This window comes from Camelus bactrianus, chromosome 4 (assembly GCF_048773025.1).
Source record: "Camelus bactrianus isolate YW-2024 breed Bactrian camel chromosome 4, ASM4877302v1, whole genome shotgun sequence".
In the NCBI taxonomy this organism is placed as follows: domain Eukaryota; kingdom Metazoa; phylum Chordata; class Mammalia; order Artiodactyla; family Camelidae; genus Camelus; species Camelus bactrianus.
The window spans coordinates 71,048,205-71,065,702 of record NC_133542.1 but is presented as its reverse complement, the minus strand read 5'-3'; the positions used below and the strand labels follow the sequence as shown (position 1 = coordinate 71,065,702).

The 17,498-nt window shown below is 57.4% G+C and overlaps 2 protein-coding genes and 1 long non-coding RNA gene across 3 annotated transcripts; 1 reads left to right on the top strand and 2 right to left on the bottom strand.

Moving 5' to 3' along the window:
- Nucleotides 1–154: 154 nt before the first annotated feature.
- Nucleotides 155–3,765, bottom strand: BBLN (bublin coiled coil protein). The gene is made up of 2 exons (XM_010951178.3): nucleotides 3,543–3,765; nucleotides 155–640 (listed from the first exon to the last, which is right to left on the bottom strand). Exons 1-2 carry the CDS (start codon nucleotides 3,619–3,621, stop codon nucleotides 468–470), a joined length of 252 nt encoding a protein of 83 aa, XP_010949480.1. The 5' UTR covers nucleotides 3,622–3,765; the 3' UTR covers nucleotides 155–467.
- Nucleotides 3,766–3,854: 89 nt separating this feature from the next.
- LOC141577500 (uncharacterized) lies at nucleotides 3,855–15,695 on the top strand. Its single transcript, XR_012506567.1, has 4 exons — nucleotides 3,855–4,077; nucleotides 4,551–4,672; nucleotides 6,717–6,802; nucleotides 15,556–15,695. It is a non-coding gene; the product is annotated as an uncharacterized LOC141577500 (long non-coding RNA).
- On the bottom strand, nucleotides 7,096–10,909 carry LCN2 (lipocalin 2). Its single transcript, XM_074362324.1, has 7 exons — nucleotides 10,700–10,909; nucleotides 10,046–10,182; nucleotides 8,773–8,852; nucleotides 8,479–8,598; nucleotides 8,148–8,249; nucleotides 7,417–7,446; nucleotides 7,096–7,295 (listed from the first exon to the last, which is right to left on the bottom strand). Exons 1-6 carry the CDS (start codon nucleotides 10,835–10,837, stop codon nucleotides 7,424–7,426), a joined length of 600 nt encoding a protein of 199 aa, XP_074218425.1. The 5' UTR covers nucleotides 10,838–10,909; the 3' UTR covers nucleotides 7,096–7,295; nucleotides 7,417–7,423.
- Nucleotides 15,696–17,498: the final 1,803 nt, after the last annotated feature.

The window sequence follows — 17,498 nt, the reverse complement described above, 5'->3', positions numbered from 1 at the left end:
CCAAAAATACAAGAAGGCCAAGACCCCAGCCCCCCCACCAGGCCTGTGAGCCCCCAGTGTGTAATCAATGTCTGGAATGCCTCCACTGCCCTGTTCGCCTCTGATGGCCACTGGGGTCCGTCCTCATCCCGGGATACAGAGGAGAGAGGCACAGTGGTGTTGGAGACCTGTTTAATGTGGACACTCCAGGCCTGGGCAGAGTGGGGAGCATCCAGGTCCAGGAGTAGGGCAGGCAGGCAAGGTGGATGGTCACAGGCCCACACCTGGCCCCAGGAGGGGATGCCGGGAGGGAGGGGGCTGGCCCAGGCACACTGAGGGAAGTACCAGAAGGGTGGCCTAGGCAAGCAGACCCACCAGGAGATCTGTAGGCCAGCCCTTGAGAAGGTATCTAAGCCAGGTGGTGAGTGCTCAGGCCAGAGCCTGGCTCAGGGAGGCAGGGTTGGGGCCTGGCTCGGGGCTCCCAGAGCCTAGGGGCTGGCATCACTGGGGGTCTCCCCAAGCTGTTGCTGGAACTCAAGGCGCGTCTGCCGGTTGGATTCAAGCAGCTCCTGGAGGCGGGCATGGAGGTGGTCATTCTTCTCCTCCAGGTGGTCCAGACAGGAGTTGATCTGGTCCAACATGGAGTTGATGGCAGCGTATTCTGGGAGGAAGGGGAAAGAAAGCCAAGGTCCCATATCTCCTCAGGGCTCACAGGCAACCCCCCCCTACCCCCACTGTGCCCTAGCCTGCCTCTAAAAGGGCTTTGGGCAAGACCCTACTCCTTCCTGAGCCTCACTGTCACCGTCTGGAAAATGGGTGGATACCAAAAGAGGCGAAGCTTTGGAGAAACACCTCAGTGCACCATCTTTTTTTCTAGGGTTAGGGTGGTCACAGGGAAGTCAGCCAGAGCGTCCTGCCTAGGAAATCCTGCCAGGTACCAAGTCTCCTCTCCATTTCCTCCATCAGCTGCCTATAGGCCAGAGTCCCTATTCCTGAGTCAGGCAATCAAGGCCTCTGTCCTTGAGCAGACCCCACTCTACAGCCCTTCCTGGTTCCCCCTGCCCTCAGGATAAAGCTCCCAGCAGACTCCAGGGCCCTACTCCCCTCTCTGGCTCCGCCTCCCCTGTCTTTTCCTTTCCTCTCTCACACCTGCCTTTGCCCACCCCAGGCCCCTTGAACAGGCTATGGCCTCTGCCTGGAATGTGCTGTGTCCTCCTTCTATCTTCCTTCCCTCCTCACCTCCTGGATGAGCCCCTCTCATCCTTCAAGTCTCAGCGTGGATGTTGCCACAGGGGGCCCTCCCAGTGCCCCAGACTGGATCAGGCCTCCATTCCTGACCCCCTTGCCTTCTCACTCCTCCATGGCCCTCACCTCCAGATTGACTGCTGTGATTATGTGCTGGTCTGTCTCCCCCACTGGACTATAGCATGTGCTCTGTGAGGGGTGGAGTGGTCTTATGTTCACTGCTGTTTCCCTAGTGCCTTCACTGTCACGCAGGAAACATTTGTTGAATGAATGAATGGATGGATGGATGGATGGATGGATGAAGCCTGACTTTCTAGCCTTTTGGCCTCTGTTCAACTGTCCCTGCCACCCAGAATGCCTCAACCACAACAGTTGTTCAAGGACCAGCTGCAAACACCTCCTCTTCCAAGAATCCTTCCCTGGTCTTCGCCAGACACCATACCATCACTCCTTCCTTCACAGACACTCCTGACCTGCTTCTCTCAGCAACTAAACATCCTTTAGGACCCCAGGTCTGGGCCTGTTGCCCACTGCGGGACCCAGTTCTGAGCCAGCCTATGACTCAGATACATTCAGCTGCCAGCTTGGGAAAAAAGGGGAAATGGCTGGCAGTGTTTGGAAGCGGCCAGGGCTGGAGGAAAGTGTCTGGCATAAAGGTGAAGATGTGCCTGCGTTCGGGGTCTGGGGGAAGAGCACCCATTGCCCAGAGCTGGCACAACTCACAGAGGACAGAGTCCTGGAAATCTCTGTTATCTCTGAGAGTCCAATACCCTATGATACAAATGGGGAAACCGAGGCCCAAGAAGGAAGAGACCTGCCTGGGGTCCTCCAGCTGGTTGAGGGCAGAGCCAAGATTCAGACTTGGGGAGCAGGGACACTTGGGTTTTCATCCCAGCTCTGTCCCATCCCAGCAAGTTACTGCATCTTTCTGCAAAAGGGGGATAAGAACTGGGTTGTTGTGAGGATTCAAATATATATATCAAGAACTCAGGGTCTGGCCACAGCAAGCAATTAGTAGATGATCACTCTTAGCAACATTTCACATTCTGGTCAGGAGACAAAAGCGAGGAGAAGGATGGGGTGGAGAGGGGACAAGTGTCTCCACTACTGGGGCTAGGCTTTGTTTGTGTCAAGTGTCAAGGGTACTTCCAAGCCTTTGCCTTCCACTGGGGACATTGTCCCCCCCCCCCCCAATATGCTAAGTCCTGTGAATCTGCCAACTTCCACTCAGTGTGACTCCTGGGAGGCCCTTCCAGATGCTCCCACCACAGCTGCCAGTGTAATTACCACACCTGGTTGCTATTTACCAGCAGTAGACCTGGCAAACCTGCCAGCCTACCACTTCCCCCACTTACTCTACCCTCCTCATTAAACTCAGACCCTGAGCAATGAAGTATTCTAAAACTACTGTAGTGATGGCTGCACAATTCTGTGAATGTCCTAAAACCCACTGAATTGTACAATTTAAATGGACACATTGTATATTATGTGAATTATAACTCAATAAAGCTGTTACTCAAAACAAAACCAAAAGCAGACTCCATACTTACCCCACATTTACTAAGCCCTGCCCTCTAAGTTAATAAACCAATCTTTATTATACTAAAGGGAACAATAATAACTACTTACAGAACACTTGCATGCTTGGAACCTACTAAATATTTTCCGTTCGTTTTCTCATTGAATCTTGATGCATCTCAATGCAGAAGACACTAACCATTATTCTTATGTTACAGATGGGGAAACTGAGGCTCCAGATGGTGAGAAGGGAGCTGATGGTTCTCGCTCCACACCCCCAACCCCCAACTCCCGCAGTGCTGTGCAGGCAACAGGCTGCTTTGTAAGCAAGCCACATGTGCCAGGGCTCCAGGCCACACCAGCAAAGGTAGCTGGGGATGCTGACTCAGCAGGGCCGCACGCCCACCCAAATAGCCCCTCCTGCTAAGCCAAGAGGGTCCACGCCAGGCCTCTCTCCCTTAGGAGCCTCCATCTCCACAGGGGCTGAAAGACGTGGCTTGAGAAAATCCCAGTCCCAAAAGGGCAAGTGACCCTGAAGCAGCCTCAGTTTCCCCATCTGTAAAACGGGGCCGATTGCCCACAGTTCTCGAATGCTGCAGTTTCCAGGGGCCCGCTCGCAGGTGCTCGCCCCGAACCCCGGGAGGGAACCTGCAGCTCCGGACCCACCCTGGGGCGGGTGATGGGGAGGGCTCTGCGGTCCTCTCCTGGCCCCTATCCCGGCCTCGATTCCCCATTCCCAGGAGGGCACCCCCGAGAAAGCAAAAGTCGCTTCAGCAGCATCCCCTCCCCGTCCAGGTCACCTGCTTCCCCAAAGCCTTCGTCCTCGACTTCCGCGCCCGCCTCCACCGGCATGCCCAGGTCCCCGTTGGGGCCTGACATTGCGGGCTTGAGAGCCGCAAGGGCCGCGCGACGATGGAACGCGGCGACAGTCGCGCCGACAGCCGGCGCGGGGCGGAAGGTGGAGGAGGTGGATGGAACTCGAGGCCGGAAGGGTGGAACGCCGCGGCAGAGCTCGCAGGGTAGCCGGGGCCCCGCCCCTAAGGCGGGAGCTCAGCCACCCGAGCTCCGCCCCCACCCTCCCTGCCGCCAGAACTCCTCCCCCACACTCGAGCCCCGCCCTCGCCCTGCCTCACAGTCGAGCTCCGCCCGCTTCCGCCTGATTCGGGCCCGGCCTTCTCCAGGCCGCCGGCTGGGGCCTTCCCAGGGCTGCTGGCCGAGAATCTTAGGTAGTGGCGGCTTCGCCCTCAGGTAGGGCAAGCGAGCCCGGCAGAGGGGCAGGGCAGCCTGGGACCCTTCTACTCTGCTCTGCCTCTTCCTGCTGTTGGGGACCTGCGGGTAAGCTAGCCAGCGCCTCCGCGTAGGCGAAATCTGAGACGTGCAGTTTCTAAGGTCCCCAATGTATAGGGAAGATATCCACTCAGCCTTCTTAAGAGTCACGGTCAGCAGAGTGCAGCTTGTGGCTGTTACTCACGGAAGCTTCAGGATAAAGTCTGCCCAGCTATCATCATACCCCACTCTTTTTTACCAGCTGGGAAAGGAAGGCCTGCCCAGAGTCACCCAGCCAGAAAGTGTCGCTCCTGAGGGGGACCCAGAGATGTGATCTTGGCCTGGGGTACAGCTAAGTCATGTCCAGGGTATAGGGGCTCACTTACTGGGACTCACTTACTGGAAGCTGCTAGGAGGATCCATGGCGGCTGCAGCCAGGTCCTGGTCTCACACTGGTGGCTTGCTAGGGCAAGCCATCTTCCCGGCGGGGGTCAGGTATGTTCCTCAGCAATGTCAATGAGAAGAGATTCTCTCTGTCCCAGAAGCTGCCTTACCATTTCACCTGAGGAACGTGGAGGTGCAGTTGAGTCCTGCAATCTGAGCCACCACTGACGTGCATAACGGCAGCCCTCCCTGCCTTCTCCCTGAACCAGGTTGAATGGAGGTGAGATGAGGCCCACACTGAACTGGTGGGGGAAGAACTGCAGTGAACAGTCCCTCACCCAGGTCAGGTGACCCTCCTGGACTGTAAGGGTTCCCTTACAGTCCTCCTTCCACCCTCATTCCCCAAGCTGCTCCTCTCCAGCCAAGCCTCCACTTCCTCCTCAGCACCTGTGGCTGGCCACCTCCCCTCCCCAGTCCCCTCAGAAGGTGTACCCAGGGATGGAGCAGGTGGCAGATAGTACCTGGGCCGTTCCTGGAGAGGGATGAGTCTTTGGCTCTGGGAGGGTGCTGGGAGTGTGCCTGGGGGCATCTTGGTGCTCAGATGGATGGACAAGTGCATCGCGCATCCCTGTGAGGCTCCATGCATCAGTGTTCACATCCACCTGCTGTGTCTGTGTGGTGTGTATCTGTACCTGCCGTGGCGTGTTTCTGGGAACCTGTTTATCTCTCTGAAGGGCTGTCCCCATGTGCCCAGGAGTCTATGTGTTTCTCCCCTTTTCTGTGGGCTCACATGCAGAGTCAGGTCCTGTGATCCCACGTGTGATTTCACATCTGGGATAAAATACATGCCTGTTTTCCCTTGGGTGTCCTGTGCTTGCAGGGATAAATGTGTTTGGATTATGTCAGCACATCCATGTAGGTGGCCTGTGTTTCTGCCGTGCCTCTGCACACTTGTATGCTACACACAGGCACAGGTGTTTCTGTGTCCATCAGAGGACACAGGGCTTTGCTGTCTTGGTTGGTGAAATGCCATGGTCCCAGGGAGAGTCTCTCACTGATTGGCCGAAGGAGGGTGCCCAGCCCTCCTTCCTTCTCAGCCCTCCTTGCACCTCTGCCAGGCATTGACCCTGCCCAGGCCCCCTCTTTCCCAGGCAGACAACCCAGCCCCAGAAAGTGCCCCCTTCCCCATCAGGGCTCCCATCCCATCGTGGGAACCGGACAGGGGAGTCCCTGAGCTTGTCCTGTTGGAAGTCAGACTCCATGGAGTACTAAGCAGCATCTGCATGACCCTGCATGGCCCCAACCACAGCATACAAGGAGTGGCACTTCTCCTGGCCTGAGCAGGTGCCTGGCGCCTGGGGCTAGCAGTGGGGGCAAAGGGAGGCAGGCAGGAGGAGATGAGAGGAGAGCCCACCCAAAGCCCCATCCCACCCCCAAGTGAGGGTGGGAGGATGAGAAGCTGGGCGGCACAGGTGGCGAGGCCCATACCTGGCTGGCCCCTTCTCCCCTTCCAGAAGCCAGATTGAACCTACTCCTGTGGTCAAGGCCCACACACCAGACCACAGGACAAAACAGCCACCCACCCCAGCCATCCCCGCTGAGGGAAGGGGGTGTGCCTTGCTTCTGCCCTGCCTCTCGGGTCCTTGTTCACCTCTCACTCCCCATCTCACAAGCCCTGCCGTCATTCCTTCTCCAGCAGGCTGAATAACAGTCCCCAGAGATACCTGGGTCCTAATCCTTGGAACCAGTGAATGGTGCCTTATTTGGAAAAGGGGTCTTCAGAGACATGACTACATTAAGAATCTGAGATAGATTATCCAGGATTATCACAACTTCAGTATCTCCCCACTCCCCCAGCAAGGGTGAATGGGTGGGTGTGCAAGTATGTGGGTGGAGAAGCCTGGGTTTCCTCAGAATCTCACCTCTGGCTTCTGACCTTGAAGGGAGTAAGAGGCCAGGGAGGGGGTTCCTGGGTGTGATGTAGACATGGAGAGGCTGTAGCTGTGGCCTGTGGGTGAGCAGGGGCTTGTCAGGCCCCAGACACAGGCCCAGCCAAGCAGTAGGTGCAGGCCTGGAGCCCTCGAGTCTTCTGGAATCTGGATTCCTGGCAGCATATTCCCCTCCTGGCTGCCCCAGGCTCTGCCCCTGGTGGACTGGAGGTTATCATAGAGGGGAATGTGGGTGAGGACAGCACTCTGAATGGAGTCAGCATGGACGCTACCACCCACCAGTGGGAGCAAGAGAATGAGCACTGGGCCTATGGGGCGGAAGGGGCTGGCAGAGAGGGAGGGGACCACTCCTGGCGACTCTTATCTACCTAGCAGAGCCTCAAGCTGGACATGCTGCTGCCCCATCCACTGTGCACCCCTCCTGCCCTGGCTGCCCTCTTCCAGCATCCACAGGAGTCCTGGTGAGTTGGAAGTAACAGCATCTCAGCCCTCCTAGCCCCCTCCAGCTCCCTGGCCCTGGGTGGGCCTCTACTGTGGGACCTGTTTCAGATGGGAGAATGTGGAACGAGGTGTGGTCATTGGACAGGCACCCCTCGGAGGCAGTGACATATGAGAGCTGCCACTGGCCATGGTTTCTGTGGCCTCCATCCTTTGCTGAGGACTGCAAGGGGGTCTGGGAATGATGCTAATGTGAACCCACCCTTTGCTGGTCTTCCTCCCAGATGGCTCAGGGGTCAAGAAGCACAGACAGGGGGCGAGAGCATGTGTTTATTTAGCAGGCAAGGAGGGGCTCTGTCAGCAGGGTGGCCCAGGGAGCAGCTGGTGGGGAGTGCCATGAGAAGGGTCTCCTGGCTCTCTCCTCTCACTCGTGTCTGGGCTGGTAGGGACAGCTGGGCAGCAGGCCTGGCAAAGGCTGACATGAGGGTGATGGGAGTGGAGAGAGGCAGGAGGCACCTGAGAGGGAGGCAGGGGGGGAGTGATGACAGCAGTGCTGGATGGGGGGACAAGGGCAGGCCTGAGACCTCCGCCCAGCGGCACCCTCGCTCCCATCAGCCCCCTCCGCAGCTGTACTCACTGCATGCTCACTCGTCATCGATGCACTGGTCTGTGGGGGAAAGAGTCCATCAGAATGGGCAGGTGTGTGTGTGTGTGTGTGTATGTGACCCCTGCCCACCAGGACCCCTGCACTGCCCCAAGAGTTCTGGGCCCCAGCCTGGCCCAGCAACGGCAGATCTGGGGGGAGCAGAGGATTGGGAGAAGGGCCTGAGGACTAGCCGACCTGGTGGACCCCCATTCTCCAGAATGAGGCCCAGCCACACATCTGCTCGGGCCCCCAGGCCTCGCAACTATTTACCTGCTGAACCCTGGCAGCCCCTCAGCTTTGGGGAGGCTGAGTGGCCTGGCTGAAGCCCCCTGCCCAGCCAGGTCGTCTGAAGACAAGGGCATTTTTCAAGTCAGTGGTGAGCAGGCCCCACAGCAAGGGGGGATAGTGGCCCAGGACGAGGAGGTGTGAGGAGGTGGTGGTCCAGGATGGTAGGGCCTGGGGTGTAGGGGCAAGTGGCCCGGGGCAGTGAGACTGGGGAAACCTGGACCTGGGCCTGAAATTCTCATCTTTTGGGGAAGAACACTTGGAGCCCAGATCCCTGAGTGCCCCACAGATCTCTGGGTGGGGCAGGGTCTTCCTGAACCTAGAGTGGCTTCCAGGGACTCTAGTGACTAAAGTAGAGGACCAAGTCCCTCCCCACTGCTTTCTCTGGTGGGGGACAGTCCCCACGTCCCCTCCTCCTCTCCCCGGTTGGCCATTACCGATTGGGACAGAGAAGATGATGTGGTTATCGGTGAGACCCAGGGATTTGGTGAAGTGGATGAAGTTCTCCTTCAGCTTAGGGGTCAGCTCCTTTGTCCTCCCTGTGGCCAAGAAAGCAGTGAGTGGCCGGCGAACACTCCATTGTTGAATGCATGAACAAAGCCTCAGACCCCTTCCTCATGGAGGGTCTGCAGGACCTCCCTCCCTGCCCCTCACCCAGGGGCTCGGAGCTGGCACTGGAGAGGACCCTGGGGGCTGGGTGGGGATGGGCCTGTCCCCTCAACAGTGTGACCAGGAGCTGGGTCCCCAAGACGGTAGGTGAGGACCCACCGTAAAGGGTGATCTTGAAGTACTCCTTGTTGTTGGAAACCTTCTTGAAGAACACCATGGCAAACTGGTTGTAGTTGGTGGCCACCACTCGCACGGTGTAGCTCTGTACTCCAGGGTAGCCTGTGGGGTGGATGGCGAGGGGTCAGCCGGCCATGGCTGGAAGGAGGGAGCCACTCCTTTCTCCCCAGCCCATCTGTAGGGGATCCCCCACAGGACAGCATCTATCTTGGGTGGGCAGGGGGGACCCTGTTCCCTGGAAGCCCCACCCCAGGGCCCACCTCACTCAGGACTCACGCTCAATATTGCCCAGGTTGAACTGGCCGGGCTGGAAACTTGGGACAAAAGTTCTGATCCAGTGGTCACAGCGCTGGTCCCTGTGGGAGCAAAGGGTGGGTGAGTGAGCGGGTGGAGGACTCAGGCTTGGACTCTTTGGGCTGGATGAAGTGGGGGCCAGGCCTGCAGCTGGAGGCTCTTGGATTCTGATGCCCCTCGTCCAGCCCAGCCCATGGCAGCCCATCCCTCACCACAGCAGGAGACCCCACCCCACCCAGCTTAGATGGGCCTGGGTTTTCCCCTCTGAGGCTCCTCCTGGCTGTCCCTGCCTTGTCTGCCCTGCGCCACCTGACCCTGTTCAGACCTTCCCTCCATCACCTGCTGTTCTTCCCTCTTCAGGGCTATCTCCCCTTGGTGGCCTTCCCTCCATGCTGGCCCCCTACCCTGATGCCCCCAACGTTTATCCCCTACTCCTGTCTTCTCTCTGCTGCTTCCCTCTCGGTAACTTCTCCTGGGGGATCCACCCTCCAAGGTTCCAGTCTGCTCCATGCCAAGGATTCCCACAGCTCCTGGGCCAACCCTGACTTGAGTCCCACCCTGCCCCCTGGTATTCCAGAGCTGATCTCCCCAAACCCACCCTTCTTCTGTTTCTTGCTCCACAAATATACCCCAGCCCCAATCCTCCCATGTGCCACAGCCAGAAACCTAGAGGACCTGGGCAATCCTTGGCACCCTTCCATTTATCTCCCCACCACACCAGAGGGACCATGCTCAGACCCACTCTTCACCAGATCCCTTCTGTACTGGTGATGAGGCCCCTGCCAGTGTGGGGCCTGCCCCCTGCCAGGCCCCTCAGCAGCTCCTGCTCAGGGCAGCCACATGACAGCTTGCTGCTTCCTGAAGGAGTGGTTCTCTCCCACTCAGAACCCCTGCCTTCAAGGCCTAGTCCAGAGGCTACGTCCTTGTAAGCCCTCAGTGAAGCCCTGGATGGGGTTCTAGGCTGGATTTGGAGACCATCCTCCCCATCCAGGACACCCCTCCTCTCTTTATCTTGTTTTCTGATGACTGTGTCCATCCCCACCACTGTCTGTCTGTACTGAAGTGACCAGTAAATGCTAATCTAATGAAGGAAGGAAGAAATAAATAAATAAATATGTATCCAGTGCTGAGCAGTAGGATGAATGACTAGGTCTCAGCTTCAGTCAGCCCTGGGCTGTGACATCAGTCTGCCTCTAGACTCTTGGGTAGCCCCCCAGATCTCCTCCACATTCCCCAAGGAGGTGGCAGCTCTCACCTGAGCAAGGTGGAGGTGACATTGTAGCTTTGGTCTTCTTTCAGCTGGTAGGTGGTGGTGTACATCTTAAACTCGCCTTCTTCTTCCTTATTAACTGCATTCCCTGCCAGGCCTATGACATACCACTTACCCTGGAACTGCAGGGGGGCTGATAATAGATAGTGCCCACAAACATCCCTAGGGGTCCCCCCTACTGCTCTGTCCCTGCAGGCTCCTCTGGGCAGCTTGCCCTGAACCAGGAGCCCCCTCTAACAAGGCAGCACAGCCTGGTACTGGGCATTCAGGCCTGGGCTGGACCTGCACTGATGAAGCTGGTGGGAGCTGGAGACGGCCAGGCCAGGAGGGAGTCTGGAGGATGGCAGGGATGGGGTGACTCTAGGCACGTGGCCAGCTGGCCTCCTTGTGCCCTAGTTTCCTCATCATGCAGAGGAACTGAAGATGTTCCGGCCATATACAGACAGCGGGGATTATGGGAGAGTCTGTCCAGGTGGTCCTCTGGTCAGCAAGGTCGGGGTGGGAGTGGGGCTATGGGGCGTGGCTTCCATCAGGGGGCCCCAGGGCAGGCTGGGCATCCTGCCCTAACTTGCCTCTCCTCTCTTCTGCTCACACTCTTCCCCGGGGCCCACCCTGCTGTTGTCCCTCCAGGCCTCTTACCTGGTCGTCCTGGAAGTCGGGCTGCAACGGGACCCTGAGCAGAGGTGGGGCCGGGATCAGTTTTTGGGTGGAGTCCTGGGCCTGGGTCTGCAGGGCCCCCAGCAGGGTAAGGCCCAGCCACAGGAGACCTAGGGGCATGATTTCAGGGCTGAGGAGGCTGGCGCTCCAGACAGCAGCTGAAGGAAGAGGAGATAAGTGAGGAGGCTGCCTGGGGACCCTATTTATGATCCACCTGACCAGTGACCCACCCTGGATGGAGTGAGTCATATTTTGCCAAATCCAGGAAGGGTGAGGCAACTGCCAGCTCTCCTGCTGAAACACTTGGCAAGATTTTTGCCCCTTTCCCCGCTGGTCAGGATTGTGCAAGACCAGCGGCAGCAGGCCAAGAGGGTCAGGAGGGGACGTTCTCCAGAGCTCCGCACCTCTCTCCACACTCTCTGTGCCCCTTCCCTTCACTCTGGTTGGCTCTGTATGTGGTTAGTGGTCCTGGTTGGGACAAGCCGTCATCTCTGGCTTCCAGGAGCCCCTGATCAACCCAAGCCCAGGGTGAGGTATGTGTGGTGAGACCCCCCCCTCTTCCCACACCCAGTGAAAACAGAATTGCTGCCTGTATGCTGTTTCCTGGTTCTCAGAAGGGACAGGGAAGGGTGGGACAGCTGAGAGGGAACATTTCTAACAGAGAAGGATGGTGTGGTGTGTGCCCTGTTCTCAGAGCCCAGATCCTGGCCCTCCCAGGGGCCGGGCACCAGGCCAGGGGCTGACCTAAGAGTCGGCCTCTCCCCCTCACTGCATGCCCCACGTGCGGAAATGGACTCAGATCGCAGCCAGCCCCTAAAGGACTCGGCCCTTGCTGTGAGCCCAGTGGACAGAGACCCCAAGGCATGAGAACCACATGTGGATGCTCAGCAAAGCAGAGCGAGGCTGCAGTCCCAGCGCCACGCTGGTGGGGGCAGAGGGAGGCAGGCATCTGCGCTGGGTGAGGTGGGCTGGGGGCTGGGATCTGAAGGTGGGCTGTCCACGCTACTGCTCTGGACACCAGGTGCTTTGGGTCACAGGGAGTGCAAGGACTTGGCCTTTTCTCTGAGAGGTCCTTGAGGCTATCTGCTGTCTCTGGCCACAGCCTTGGGCCAGGGACCCCAGAAGCAGCCTGGGCCTGGGATCCCTTTGTCCTTGGAGGGAGGCGATTTCCTCACTGGGGGCCTGGCCATCCTTGGGAGGCAGTGATGGGTCCCAGTCTCCAGGCAGTGTCTCACAGATAGCTCATCATGAGGGCCGAGGCTGTCTGGACACCTGTCCTGTGGCTCAACTGAGGGTCTGTTGGCCTCAGATGACACTGACAGGGACCTTACTGGCTCTACCCACCTGCTGCTTGGAAATCAAGTCCCCCAGCCTAGGCTCTGAGGCAGTGGGCCCTGAGGGAAGGCATTTTGGAGGGGTCCTGAGCTGGTGGGTAGAACACACCCTCCTGAGGCAGAGAGGCCCCCCACAGGAACCCTGCCCCCTCAGGCCCTGCCCTGCTGGCCCGTCTGGGTGATGAAATTGAAGGAAGTAGAGATGAGCAAAGCTTCTTCAGGGTTGTTGCCACCAAAGCCCATGCCCTCCAGAGGAGCCAGTGGCCACCCCCCACCCCTCTCATCTGTGCTCACAGCCCCAGGGCCTCCACCCCTGCTTCTCTTTGACCTTAAAAGGTATCCTTAAGTCTGCGGTGACTGCTGGGTATCGGGGAGACTGATGGATGGAGACTTCAAGAATTTTGGGTGAAAGAGGGGCAGTACCCTGGAGGGAATATTCTAGATTCTAAAAGGCAGGGTAGCCAATGCCCCTGGTGTGAATTGGGGATGGAGGTCTGGGCCGAGTCTGTAGCATGGGAAAACCAGGCTGCGGTTCAGGAGGGGAGATGGCCCAGCTGCCCAGCCTAGGGGCCCGTTTGAATCCTGCCTCCTCTAGGTGCTTGTAAATCTCTGTCCACACCCTGCCCCCACCCCCTGCCCCAGATTCCCCCTCTACAAAGAGAGCTGCACGCAGATCCTGCTAGGCCATGCAGCAGTGCACACACGTCGAGGTCTCTACCTCAGATCACCCCTGAGTTTCTGACCGAACCCATGCAGGATTCATTTTTTCTCTCTGTGCTGGCTCCAGGCTTGTCTCAGACCCACTGGCCTTGTCTCTGTCTCTCTGTCCTTATCTCCATGTGGCCGTGGCCTCAGCTGATACCTGACGATGACCATGTCATCACCCCCTCCTCACCTGGCTGCCTCCTGCCTTCTCTCCTGGTCCAGCCTTGGGGGTTGGGCTGGTCCAGGAGCAGAGGGAAGAGGGAAGGAAATGAGGTCTGTCCAGGGATTTGAGTCTTAGCAGTGTGCAGTGTCCCAACCAGACCTCGTGGGGGGCCCAAGGATGGTCATGGCCACAGCTGGAGCAGAGGTCAGGCCAAGCTGTGGCCAGTCCCAGCCAACAAGAAGAGGTGGGTGTTGGGCTGTCTGGAACTAGGGGAGGATAGGATCGGCTGGAGGTGCTTGCTGCCGTCTGCCTTAGGAAGGGAGAGGTCCTGTGGGCTGGGCTGGGGATCAAGGTGAAAAGCTCTGCCCACCCTCTTCAGAGTCCAGCTGGGCTTCGGGGGAGGGTCAGCTCAACACGCATACTCGCCTCACAGAAGCTGTGGAGCTAGGTACTAGGAGAGTTGAGTGAGGACTGCGGTGTAGACCTCCTGTTTGGACTTGAGCTGCTCCCAAGGATAGGTGGCCAGGACACTGGAGGCCCCACTCCTCGCCCACCACCCTACCACTGGGCCTGGGCCCTGGCCAAGGAGGGGACTCAAGGGTTCACACTGCCCAGAGCTGGGGGCAGCCCCTGGGCTCTGGGGCTTCAGAAAGCTCTGCACTGCATGGTGGTACCGTGTAGCGCACACTGGGTATTCCTCCGCCTCCCCTTGGCCCGTGGCCGCTGGTTCAGTCTTGCAGGGCCACCCCTACCAGCTCTCCCCACCCTCTGAGAGATGCAGACATCCCAAGTGAGGCCACCACTACTCACATGGAAGTCTTGGGGCCAAGGCCATCTTGGGAGAAGCCAGGGCTGGACCTTCCAAGTCCTGCTGAATCACCTTAGCAATGGCAGGAACTTGAAAACATCCACACCTGGCTGTCCCTGTGGCAAGAAGCCAGAGAACTCTGGGTGTTCCGAACCTGTCTCTGGCACCCTCCACATGCCCGGGAGGAACCACGGTGGCCTGACCTCTCACAGAGTGACCTACGCCCCATCCCCTGGTCTAATCCAATCAGGAAGTCAGCCAAATGCTCTCTTGACAGTTTTTGCATCTCAGGAATCCAGTCTAACCCCCTGGATTTGTTTCTGGAAGCTTGTGAGCAGTGTTTAGCCCAGCCCCGGATGTTTGGGGCAAAAGCAGCAGCCCTCTCTCCTCTGCTTGAATGGCAGGACAGGGGCAATTATGCTCCTCGGAGCCAGGGCCACGCCTGGGTGCAGCCTGTAAGGCGAGGTGCCCCCAGGAGGCCAGTCAAGGAAGCAGGAACTCTTGGTGCCTACCGACGGTCCCTCCTTGGCCACTGTGGGTCCAAACACCCAGGAGGAGGAAGAACTGGTTAGTGTGAGGTGCCTGTTCCTCCAGAGACTTGACTTGAGTCTCGAGTTTCCAGAAACAGCTTTCATTCCCCATCTCTCATCTCTTAGCCAGGGCTCACTAGAGAATCTCCTGTCTCCTCTTCTTTCCACCTAACTGGTGGGAAAGCTTGGAAAGGCAGCCCCTCCTGACAGCCCTCACAATATACCCACTGGATTCCTCCCTCTGAGGAAATCCTTGGGGTCTACCGGGTTGGAGACCTATGAGGTCTGGGCCCAGGGCCACATCCTGGTTCTGATCCTCGGGTCTCCGGCCCACGCATGCGTCTTTGATGGGTGCTCTTGCCTTTCGCTCTGGGGCCTGGACTCCCATGCAGGCGAGAGGGCCTATCACGGCCACAAGGGGGCCAGGGGACTGGAGGCCACTGCTCTGAGCAGGGTCTGCGGTGGGCACCAGGCATCCCGCAGGCGGTGGGCGGATGCTGGGCTCCCGTGGAGCTGCGCAGGGCTACCTCTATCATAGGCCTGTGCCTGGCGTGGCCCTGGCACTGGACAAGACCTGCTCCTCCCAGTTCTGTCCTACTCTTGCCATTGTAAGACTGTGACAGTGAGGACAAATTCAGGCTCCAAAGGGACAGCATGTTCACTTCCATAAGGAGAAGGGGCCAACCTGGGCCAGTGGACAGTGGGGCGAGGGGCCAGGGAGGGTGGTGCAGGGAGCAGAGGAGAATGAAACCCTGAGAACGCTCACTGAGGCCTTGGCCTTGGCCTGGCCATGGCCCCTCTGTAGTCTAATTCTCAGGGGTACCTGGTAGGGGTCTGGGGGGAGTGTGAGTTTTGGGGGACCTTGGGCTGGGCTCTTCCTCCTTCTCATGATTCAGAATCACCTCAGGGGTGGGAACCCTCTGTGGAGGGGCGCAGGGCAAAGGTCTGTGTGCCCCTCTGGGCCCAGAGTCCCTCGGGCTTAGTTGGGCACTGGCTTCCCCAGGGTCCGTGCAGCCCAAGTGCCCTCCCTAGGGGCCAGCCGGAGTGTGCCGGGATTGGAGTGGCCCACGGCTCCTTGGTTTCTATCCCCATTCCTGGGTCCCCCAGTCCTGGGACACAGTTATAACTGAATGTTTATATCCCTCCAAAATTCATGTTGAAATCCTAACACCCAATGCAATGGTATTAGGAGTGTGGGGGTTGGGGCACTTTGGGGTGATTAGGTCATTAGGGTCCAGCCCTCATAAATGGGATGAGTGCCCTTAAGAAACCCCAGAGAGCTCCCTCACCCCTTATAGCATGTGCAGAAACAGCGAGAAGACAGCCGTCTGTGAACCAGGAAGTGGGCCCTCACCAGGCACTGAATCTGCTTATGCCTTAATCTTGGACTTCCCTGACTCCTGAATTGTAAGAATTAAATTTCTGTTTATAAGCCTCACAGTCTATGGTATTGTGTTACAGCAGCCCGAATGCACTGAGACCACCACCTCCCCACACCACTGGGTCTCCCTGTCCTGGGCCACCTCTTCCCCACGTCCTAGGTCCTGGGCTTTTCCTAACAGTGAACTGCATACTTTTAGCATCTTCTGCAGTCTGGATAGACTGAGAATTTCCCAAATCATCAAATTACTACAAAAAATTACCATAAACCTTTTGGCTTAAAACAACACATTCCAAAGACCAGAAGTCCAAAATCAGAAGTTCACTGTGTGGAAATCAAATCTCCGGGGGCACCAGGGGACTATCCCTTACCCCTTCCAGATCCTGTTGGCTGCCGGCACTCATGAGCTTGTGGCCCCTTCACTCCAATCCCTGCCTGTCTTCACCTGGCCCTCTCCTCTGTGTGCAGAGTCTCTCTCTGCCTCCCTCTTATAAGCACACTCGTGATGACATTTAGGGCCCACCTGGATAATCTGGGATGATCTCATGTCAAAACCCCCATTTATTTAAAAGGCAAAGAAGGAAGGAAAGATGGAAAGGAGAAGGAAAAAGCCAATCGTCAGGTTAGAACACCAGTCTTTCACGATTCAAATATTGGTGAGTTGTGAAAATAGTCTTATTATTTTAGAAAGTTGAAAACAGAATGCACTCCATCATATTGTGAACCAGGAATTAGCATATTGTCAATCTGCAGGAAAGGAAAAAATCAGGGCCATACCAATGGAAAAAACAGCTTGTTTCGTTTGTTTTTGAAGACAGTAACACACACATTTAATTTGTACACCTTAAAAATCAGGCGTTAGGACATTAACTGTTATATAATTTTTTAAAGTAGTAATGAAAAAAATCTTTAACTTAATCACATTTACATTTGCAAGTTCCAGGAATTTGGACATGAATACCTTTTGGGGGGGCCATTTTTCAGCATACCATAGTCTTCTTGTCCCATATAGACCCGTTCTCCTCACACCCCAGGCCCTACCTGTCCTGAGCCATCCACACCGCAGACCTGCTCACAAAGGGACTTTTGGGTTCATTCAGGAAGGGCTCTGGACCCTGGCAGTCTGGTCTCTGTAGGCAGCGGCAGCGGCAGCTGGGTGCTCAGAGCCCCTAGCGTCTCTGGGTGGAGGAGTGCCAGGGCTCAGCTCTGTCCCAGGCAGGGTTCCTGGGTGCCCTGGCAGGTGCTGTGGTGCTGTGGCTGGAGTGTGGGAACCTTGCCCATCTCCCAGAGTCTGTGCCTCTTCCTGCCTCCAGATGGCCCCCTTCCTGCATGGCTAAGGGTTCCCATAGTCTCCCAGTGCACGCCAAGTGTTCCCGCCAAGTGTGTGTTGTATTAGGAGTGATGGGAAAGAGGCCCGCCGGAGGGCCTTACTGGTATTCAAGGGCCTCAGGGTCCCTTCTTTCTCTGACCAGAGCCCCTCCATTTCATCTATTAATTATCCCCACTAGGAGTAGGGCTGAAAGGGAGCTGCTTCCTCCAGCTCCTGCCCAGTGAGGGCTATTTTGGGGACTTGCTGGGGAAGGTGAGGGGCTGACTTCTGATCTTAGAGCTTGTGGACTGGAGTGAGGCTACTGCCAAGAAAGGCAAGGGATGGTCAGGATCAGCCCTTGCTGGAGGGCAGGGATGGGAGTGCTGTAGAGGAGCGGTTGCTGCTCCGAAGGGCAGGCAGGGAGGGGAGCCCGGTCTTCCTGTGGCCCATGGGGACCTTGGGGAGTATCTACTTGAAAAGCAATCCTGGTGAACAGAAGTCTGGACAGTCTTAAGGGCCCTCCCTCTGCCAGACAACTAGATCTAGCATGA